The sequence below is a fragment of the Engystomops pustulosus genome, chromosome 5 (genome assembly GCF_040894005.1).
Source record: "Engystomops pustulosus chromosome 5, aEngPut4.maternal, whole genome shotgun sequence".
NCBI classification, from domain to species: Eukaryota; Metazoa; Chordata; class Amphibia; order Anura; family Leptodactylidae; genus Engystomops; species Engystomops pustulosus.
The window spans coordinates 109,912,737-109,922,814 of NC_092415.1; the positions used below are offsets into that span (position 1 = coordinate 109,912,737).

Below are 10,078 nucleotides of genomic sequence, written 5' to 3' on the forward strand. Positions count from 1 at the left end.
GGGTTTCACCAGGGTTACTGTTATATCAGGTCTATGGAAAGGGAGGGGTGATTTTTATTTTCATTTTTTAAACTTTGTGCCACTGGCACACTGTAAAGAATCTGCAGAAACCATACGGTTTTGGATCTTACAAAGACCCGAAGCTGTCATGCCAACCAATGATGTCACGGGGACCAACGATCTAAAACAAGATGGCGCGACTCGTGGGTTGACACCCGCCATCGGTGTTAGCACCGATCATGGGTATTATAGCGGTGGGCCTTTTCATACAGACGTGGGGTTTGCGGCATGTTGCAGCAGAGGGCTCACTCAATAAAGAGGTTAAACTTACAATCAGAAATAGAAAGCTGTACATAAAAGTCTATTTTTTAGTAAACTTTATGATCTCTGATTCTGCGAAGCCTGCATACACAAGCCAGATATGACATAATATAACAGAATTGTGTTTCTAGGTGCGAGGGTTTAGGAGATATAGCCAATTGAATTTGGCCACTGTCATTTATAAATGTGCTTTCTGCACGGGACATGTGCAAATAGGACAGATATATAGCCGTATGGCAGTCTTGAAGGGGTTAAAAGATCGTCTCTACAAATTCTTGCTATTTTCACGTCTCCCACATACTTGAATAGAAAATGGCTGTGCATGTGTGTTTAACCTCTTAACGCTCCTTGACTAAATATGTCACACACACATGTCACGGAGTGTTAATTTAAAAAAAAATAAAATATATGGAGAGGGCTCACCGATCACAGGTCTTAACCCTTTGATTGTTACCACCAGCAGTCAAAAGACGGCGGAGTGTGGGAGCCAATATCTTTGTTATGATCATTGCTCCCAGTGACATCATCGGGGAGTGATGATCTGTCAGCATGACAGTCTAGGGTCTTTACAAGTCCAGAGGGTGTCTCGTTTCTGCAGATCTGTTACAATGTGCAATTTACTGTAGTATGGCAGTAAATGGTAGGATCAATCAGATAACCTATGGTTAAGAAAAAAATAGTAAAAAAGGTAAAAAAAAGTTCACCCCCCTTTCCTTAGAACTGATATAAAAATACTACAGTAATACTGAAATATATGCTGAATTTGTTATGGATCTATGCCTCTGGCACAGTGTTATAGATCCTGCCTGATGATGGGTCTCATACAGACTCCAGGCTGCTATGGAAATTACTTGAGTACTGTGTTAAATGGTTAACTGCTTTGGATAATAGAATGTGAAACCTCATGGGCAGGGCCCACTTTCTACTTTATAAAATTCAATGTGTTTTTTTTTTTGTACTTCCATTTATTCCAGTCTGAACCGTTATCAAATGTACAGCACCATGGAATTAACAGCCATCTATTAAAAAAATACTACTATAACTACTGCTGCTGTTTGACGAGGAGAAAATTTTAAAAAAATTTCTCCAAACAATGCAAAACTTTTAATTCCTCTTTATTTTTTGGTATTTAGATATGATTGTGGTGTAGTACATACCTTGAGATTAGTATTTAGGAATAGTTCCTATTTTGCTTCTTAGATTATTTTTATTTAAGCTGACATACTTTGGCCTTAATAGATTATAAACAAGATAAACTTCTATGGGCATGTTGTCTGACAAACTTATATTTAAGGTAGTATCTGTTAACCAGTGGACACTGCTAAGGACACAAAAAAAATTACACGTATAAAAGGGAAGTTGTTTCATACCAGTCTTCGGTCTAATTGTGGTAATAGAATCCAGGTAATCCTTCATGTCTTTGTGTTTGAAGTTAAGTGCAACTTCAAAAGGTGTTTTATCTAAGCCATTTACTTGGTCTGGATCAGCACCGCGATCTACTAGTAGTTGGGCCACACTCACACGTCCATGAAGGGCAGACAACATCAAAGGACTCCATCCAGTCTTTGAACGGTAATTTACATCTGCTCCCCAGTCCAACAATAAACGGACCACAGCCTCATGAGCGTGCTGCGCAGATGTCATTAGGGCGGTTATCTCTGGCATATCCTCTCTGTGGCCTTTACTACTCACTATGTTCACATCAAAATGGTCATAATTGTCCACAAACGCTCCACTCTCAAGAAGAAGCTTAACCACGCTTGCATGACCTCCTCTTGAGGCCACCGTCAGGACACTTGCTCCTAATCGATTCTGGGCATTGACATCGGCACCATTCTCCAGGAGTATAAGTGCAACGCTTAAGTGTCCAGACCTGAAGTGTAAAACCAAGACATTACAACATTATAAGTGAGGCTACAACAGACTGTAAACAAAGCACATATAAAATATATTATACCGTAAATCAGAATGTGGCCACAGCATGAGTTTCAGACTTACTATGGAACATCTATCTGTGTGTTAGGAATTGCAATTTTCAACAGCTTGTACACAAAAAAATAAATGTTGTTGAAGGCATGATAAATGCCCCTTTAGAGTTTGTATCAAAGTATACGTGTGGGGAAATAACCAAGTACCTTCAGGAATGCCAATTATACTGGGAGTGTAAGCTCCAATGAATATTAAACAGTCCGAAACAACCTTCTTGTACATGTAGCATAACCCAAAGGAATGTAACATGGACATCCTAGTCCTTCCTAGCACTTTCCAGCTGCTGTACAGTTCTGACTGTACTTGGGCTATTATGCGCACACACAAAATAACACAGTGGGACTGTGTTAGATATACGGTGACCTGGACACAGTAGTGTAACCCCTGGCAACCAGTCAGTGTTATTGACAAAACCAAAAATTTGGAAGACTAAAAGATTTTTCCGGTATATAAAAGTTGTGAATAGCATGTATTGTGGGATATAAAGATGAATAAAATAATATCTATAGAAATCCCATAAATATATATATTTTGTAACTGGAGCATCTATTTCTTATTGCACACCTATGGTTACAGGCCTTTTAGAGAAAATTAAATAGAACTGAAGAACTGTGTATGGCAGATGATGCTCATGTGGTCTGACATGTCCTATGAGCTGTGAGGTCTTGTATAGACAGGTGTGTGGCCTTTCCTAATCAAGTCCAATCAGTTTAATTAAACACAGCTGGACTCCAATCAACAAATAGAATCATCTCACCAGAAGGAAATGGACAACATGTGCTCACAGCAGAGGGCTGAATACTTTCTGCACACACTGTATACACACTGGCAGTTACAAAACTAAGGTATGTGGCTCTTTATTTCTCCGTTTTATAATAATGCCAACACTTATACCAGGGCCGAGCCACATCCAGTTTGCTGGGTATTATGGAGCATAATGGGGCCAGCAGCAGCGCACAGGAAAGCGGGAGCTGAAGAGCTGCAGCTGACTGCTGTTCTTGCTGTGACATTTTGCAAATGGAGGACTTAAAGAGAACCCGTCATGCAAAATAACCCCCCTAAACTAAATATATTTTCATAAACTGCCATTAGAGAGCATTGCCTCTATCCCTTCATTGTCCCTCTACATGCCTGTAAACCTAAGCAATGAGGTTCTAAAGCTGTATGCAAATGACCTGTGAAATGTCCAATGAAGCATTAGCATATTCAAGCTGTCCACTCTATTCATGAGTGGGAGGCACAGCCACACCCCCAGTGCTTGACTGACAGCCTGTATAATGATGTGAGGCTGTATAATGATGTGCTTCCTGGTGCTGGTGGCCACGCCCCCTGCAGCCTGTGTGTGCATGTGTGTGCGTTTAGGAGGGATACAGCAGCTCCAGGCAGCCATGTTACAGCAGAACATGTCAGATTCATGTGTAGCTGATGTCTGTGTCTCTCACCTGTATATTAGGAGGATGCAGCATGTCAGCAGATGCAGCTACACACACTATCCATGCTTTACTATACATTACATACAGACATGAGCAGGGGGAGGGGTAACAGGGGTGACATCACTGCCTCTGACCATGTGACCAGCCTCATTTACATGATAAAATATAGATGATTTTACAATGATTAATGTATGAAATAACTAGATAAAGGCTGGGATGGGACAGGATGGTAGAGGTGACAGGACTAGAGGCAGAGACCTGATGACAGGTGTCCTTTAAAGGAAACCTACCACTTGAAGTGGCAGGTATAAGAGGGAACTACCGAGCACCAGCTCAGGGTGAGCTGGTGCCGGAGCTTATTTTTGTTAGCGTTTTAAACCGCAGTATCGCGGTTTAAAACACTTTTTAAACTGTATGGCCGAAGCTGCTTCGGCTCAGGGAGGTACGCGCTCGGCGCACCATGCGCGCGACCGTGCACGCGGCTACATAGGAAGTGAATGAGAGCCGCGGGCACGGTCGCGCGCATGGTGCGCCGAGCGCGTACCTCCCTGCGCCTAAGCAGCTTCGGCCATAAAGTTTAAAAAGTGTCTTAAACCGCGATACTGCGGTTTAAAACACTAACAAAAATAAGCTCCGGTACCAGCTCACCCTGAGCTGGTGCTCGGTAGTTCCCTCTTATACCTGCCACTTCAAGTGGTAGGTTTCCTTTAAGGAGAGGGACATTATAAAAGGGGGCACTAAATAGAGGCATAATGGAAGGGGCTTTACAAAAGGGGGCACTATATATGGACACATAATGGAAGGGGATTAAGGAGAGTCATTATAAAAGGCGGCATAAAGAGAGGGTGCATTATAAAAGGAGGCAAAAGGAGAGGACGTTATAAAGCAGGGCATAAAAAAAAGGGGAAATAAGGAAAGAGGACATTATATTGGGAGGCATAAGGAGAAGGATATTCTAATGTTGCACCCTGACATTCTAATGTATGCACCGGTATCGACCCACACTAAGATGTCAACGAGCGACTAACTTCATGGTGCCAGCGACACACCGCGTGGAGACAAGGAGCCGATGTATAGAAGAGGAGCTGCCAGGGCCGTCGAAACATGAGTACACGTTTTGTTTTCTTCCTACAGGCATTATATTGGGGGCATGGACTGGCTTTACACCACAGGGGGCTGACAGGCTACCCACCACAGGGGGCTGGCAGGCTATATACTACAGGGGGCTGGCTGGCTATATACTGGCGGGGCTGTGACCAATGCATTTCCCACCCTCGACTTAATAGTTTTTTGTGTAAAAATTAGGGGGCTGGGCCTATACTCAATTATATACAGTATATTAGTCAGGCGCCCCCAGGGAAAATTAATTGCCCATCCCTAACTTATACCATAACTCCCAAACATTTCGGAACCAGGCGTCATGAGCAGCAGGAGGTATGTCCCAGGACATTAACTCTACTGATAAGGCCTCATGCACATGACCGTATGGTCTTTTCAGTTCTGTATATACGGCTGTACTCTGTCCGTAAATACGGGGCGTATTGCAACAGTATGGCAACGTATTGCGCTGTATTCATACCCTATCACATATTTAAGCTAAATTCATGTTGTGGGCACGAAGTACTACATTGGGCACCCATCAGTGCCGGGGATAGGAGGATGAGATGAGCGCCGCTCACCCCCACCTCTCTCCATAGAGAAACATGAGAAGCACAGTATTCCAGGGAAAGATAGGACATGTCCCATCGTTCTCCTGGCTTCGAAACGGTTGCGCACGTGTGTTACCATACCACTCCCGTACAGTGCCATGCACCCATTGCCGTCTATAGGGGGCGTCGCCGTATATACGTCCCTCATACGGCCGTGTGAATGTAGCCTTGGCCTAAATTTTATACGTTCCCATTGACTTGTATGGGTCGTATGTAATGGAAATACGGTGGAAAATAGGACATGCTCTATATTTTTATTGCTTACTTACGGTATGGTGGGCAATACAGCCGTGTACATGGCTGGCCGTATTGCCCATTGGATTGCTTGGGGCCGTATTACGGCCGTATATCTCGCCATTTTTATAGGGTCGTGTGCATGGGGCCTTTGTATACAGAGTTATGATGTAGTGTGCCGTCAGCTCTGTGCATTACCACTGTGACTCTTCTTCTGTTGTATGAAGCACAATGATATGGTGTCACCCGGTTTGCCGGCATCATCAGAATGATACACAGCAGAAGAAAAGATTGCTTCAAACGACTGTTGCCCAGGCTACCCAGGTTATATGAATACGTCCGGCACAGATCGGGTTACCCTGGCTACAGGTCCGGCACAGATCGGGTTACCCTGGCTACAGGTCCGGCACAGATCGGGTTACCCTGGCTACAGGTCCGGCACAGATCGGGTTACCCTGGCTACAGGTCCGGCACAGATCGGGTTACCCTGGCTACAGGTCCGGCACAGATCGGGTTACCCTGGCTACAGGTCCGGCACAGATCGGGTTACCCTGGCTACAGGTCCGGCACAGATCGGGTTACCCTGGCTACAGGTCCGGCACAGATCGGGTTACCCTGGCTACAGGTCCGGCACAGATCGGGTTACCCTGGCTACAGGTCCGGCACAGATCGGGTTACCCTGGCTACAGGTCCGGCACAGATCGGGTTACCCTGGCTACAGGTCCGGCACAGATCGGGTTACCCTGGCTACAGGTCCGGCACAGATCGGGTTACCCTGGCTACAGGTCCGGCACAGATCGGGTTACCCTGGCTACAGGTCCGGCACAGATCGGGTTACCCTGGCTACAGGTCCGGCACAGATCGGGTTACCCTGGCTACAGGTCCGGCACAGATCGGGTTACCCTGGCTACAGGTCCGGCACAGATCGGGTTACCCTGGCTACAGGTCCGGCACAGATCGGGTTACCCTGGCTACAGGTCCGGCACAGATCGGGTTACCCTGGCTACAGGTCCGGCACAGATCGGGTTACCCTGGCTACAGGTCCGGCACAGATCGGGTTACCCTGGCTACAGGTCCGGCACAGATCGGGTTACCCTGGCTACAGGTCCGGCACAGATCGGGTTACCCTGGCTACAGGTCCGGCACAGATCGGGTTACCCTGGCTACAGGTCCGGCACAGATCGGGTTACCCTGGCTACAGGTCCGGCACAGATCGGGTTACCCTGGCTACAGGTCCGGCACAGATCGGGTTACCCTGGCTACAGGTCCGGCACAGATCGGGTTACCCTGGCTACAGGTCCGGCACAGATCGGGTTACCCTGGCTACAGGTCCGGCACAGATCGGGTTACCCTGGCTACAGGTCCGGCACAGATCGGGTTACCCTGGCTACAGGTCCGGCACAGATCGGGTTACCCTGGCTACAGGTCCGGCACAGATCGGGTTACCCTGGCTACAGGTCCGGCACAGATCGGGTTACCCTGGCTACAGGTCCGGCACAGATCGGGTTACCCTGGCTACAGGTCCGGCACAGATCGGGTTACCCTGGCTACAGGTCCGGCACAGATCGGGTTACCCTGGCTACAGGTCCGGCACAGATCGGGTTACCCTGGCTACAGGTCCGGCACAGATCGGGTTACCCTGGCTACAGGTCCGGCACAGATCGGGTTACCCTGGCTACAGGTCCGGCACAGATCGGGTTACCCTGGCTACAGGTCCGGCACAGATCGGGTTACCCTGGCTACAGGTCCGGCACAGATCGGGTTACCCTGGCTACAGGTCCGGCACAGATATGGTTACCCTGGCTACAGGTCCGGCACAGATATGGTTACCCTGGCTACAGGTCCGGCACAGATATGGTTACCCTGGCTACAGGTCCGGCACAGATATGGTTACCCTGGCTACAGGTCCGGCACAGATATGGTTACCCTGGCTACAGGTCCGGCACAGATATGGTTACCCTGGCTACAGGTCCGGCACAGATATGGTTACCCTGGCTACAGGTCCGGCACAGATATGGTTACCCTGGCTACAGGTCCGGCACAGATATGGTTACCCTGGTTACAGGTCCGGCACAGATATGGTTACCCTGGTTACAGGTCCGGCACAGATATGGTTACCCTGGTTACAGGTCCGGCACAGATATGGTTACCCTGGTTACAGGTCCGGCACAGATATGGTTACCCTGGTTACAGGTCCGGCACAGATATGGTTACCCTGGTTACAGGTCCGGCACAGATATGGTTACCCTGGTTACAGGTCCGGCACAGATATGGTTACCCTGGTTACAGGTCCGGCACAGATATGGTTACCCTGGTTACAGGTCCGGCACAGATATGGTTACCCTGGTTACAGGTCCGGCACAGATATGGTTACCCTGGTTACAGGTCCGGCACAGATATGGTTACCCTGGTTACAGGTCCTGCACAGATATAGTTACCCTGGGTGTAGGTCCTGCACAGTTATAAGGCTACAGGCCCCAGGCATGAATGTGTAGGAGTGTGTGCTCTGTACCTGGCAGCCTGCATGAGTGGAGTCCAGCCGTAGTGGTTCCTGCTGTCCACAGACGCCCCTTTCCTGAGCAGGAACCTGACTAGCGGCTCATGTCCGCCCCCAGCCGCCAGCTGCAGCCCGGTGTTCCCGTCCTCGTCTGTGGAGTCCACTGGTACAAGAGCCGAGGTCTCCCCGGGAGTGTCCGGCGCCCCTCCATCTCCTGGCCGGCTCCCGATACTGGACGAGCCACTGGACGTGTCCGGTTCCAGCAGCCTGCGGGCACTCTCCAGGTCGCCATCCTCACAGGCTCGGAAGAGCAGCTGGCACTGAGCGGGGATCGTGCACTCCATACAGTCCAGAGACGGCCACACAAAGTTACCCGTGTTCAAGAGTCGTCTAGACCACCGAATCCGCGTCCACTTCCGTCATTCACGTAGAACTCTGTGACATTCCCCGAAGACCCCCCTGACAACAGCGCCATACCCAGATATTCCAAGTTTATCCCGAAACCGCGCATGCGCTTCTGCATACCTCTGCACTGTCCGGCACGGAGAAGGGGCTGTTCCTCAGTGCTGCCCGGTTGTCTGTCTGTGGGATGGCGGGGCCGCGGCTGTCCTCTCATGGAGCTGCTGGTGAAGAATCAGATGGGACAGACATACTGCTCCTAATGACGATTATTAATCTCTGCACTTAGAAAGTCATCTAGTTTTATGGATTTTTTCCAATCACACCACCCACAGGACGGCTTTTTTGGAAAGGAGCATGGATAAAGTGTGTTTATGTTATTCTGCTTTATTCTTACCAGATTCATCTGTACAACAAACCTTTGAGTGTTTGTCTGTGTGAGTCCTTTAATTGTTCTAGGTCAGCGATGGCGAATTTTTTGGAGACAGAGTGCCCAAACTACAAACAAAATTCATTTATTTACCGTGAAGTGCCAACATGGCATTTTAACCCCTTAAGGATGCAGGGTTTTTTTTCGCTCATTTCTCGCTCTCCGACTTCAAAAATCCATAACTTTTTAATTTTACCCTGTAACCAGGGTAACCCGATCTGTGCCGGACCTGTAACCAGGGTAACCCGATCTGTGCCGGACCTGTAGCCAGGGTAACCCGATCTGTGCCGGACGTATTCATATAACCTGGGTAGCCTGGGCAACAGTCGTTTGAAGCAATCTTTTCTTCTGCTGTGTATCATTCTGATGATGCCGGCAAACCGGGTGACACCATATCATTGTGCTTCATACAACAGCAGAAGAGTCACAGTGGTAATGCACAGAGCTGACGGCACACTACATCATAAGGCTGCATGCACACTGCCGTGAGCCCGCCGCACCGTAGCACGGCGGGCACACGGCAGCGCGGGGAGAGGAGGAGGAGGTGAGCGCAGCTCACCCCCGCCCCTCTCCATAGCGATGTATGGCCGCGGCGCCGTAATACGGGGAAAGATAGGACATGTCCTATCTTTTCCCGGGCTACGGAGCGGTACGGTGCCGCACGTGTGCTGCACCGTACCGCTGCCGTAGGGCGCCGCGAGCCCATAGAAGTGTATGGGGGACGTATATCGGCCGTATATACGTCGGCCGTATATACGTCCCCCATACTGTAGTGTGAATGCAGCCTAACTCTGTATACAAAGGCCCCATGCACACGACCCTATAAAAATGGCCATATATACGGCCGGAATACGGCCCCAAGCAATCCAATGGGCAATATGGCCAGCCATGTACACGGCTGTATTGCCCACCATTTTTATTGTGTTTTAATACATTTTCAAAAATTAAACGAATGTGTACAAAAAAGAAAAAACATTTTTTGCCATCTTCTGAAGCTAATAACTTTTTGATACTTTGGTGCACTGAGCTGTGTGTCATTTTTTGTTACCATTTTGAGGTCTGTGTG

General features: G+C 48.5%; 1 protein-coding gene across 1 annotated transcript in view; it reads right to left on the reverse strand.

Annotated features, from left to right (window-relative positions):
- Nucleotides 1-8,792, reverse strand: part of ANKS6 (ankyrin repeat and sterile alpha motif domain containing 6) — a 71,054-nt gene extending 62,262 nt beyond the window's left edge. The window contains exons 1-2 of the mRNA XM_072152900.1: nucleotides 8,199-8,792; nucleotides 1,692-2,194 (exon numbers count right to left, since the gene is read on the reverse strand). Coding sequence (XP_072009001.1) covers nucleotides 1,692-2,194; nucleotides 8,199-8,527 — 832 coding nt within the window. The 5' untranslated portion in view covers nucleotides 8,528-8,792. The remainder of the gene's footprint in view (nucleotides 1-1,691; nucleotides 2,195-8,198) is intronic.
- Nucleotides 8,793-10,078: the final 1,286 nt, after the last annotated feature.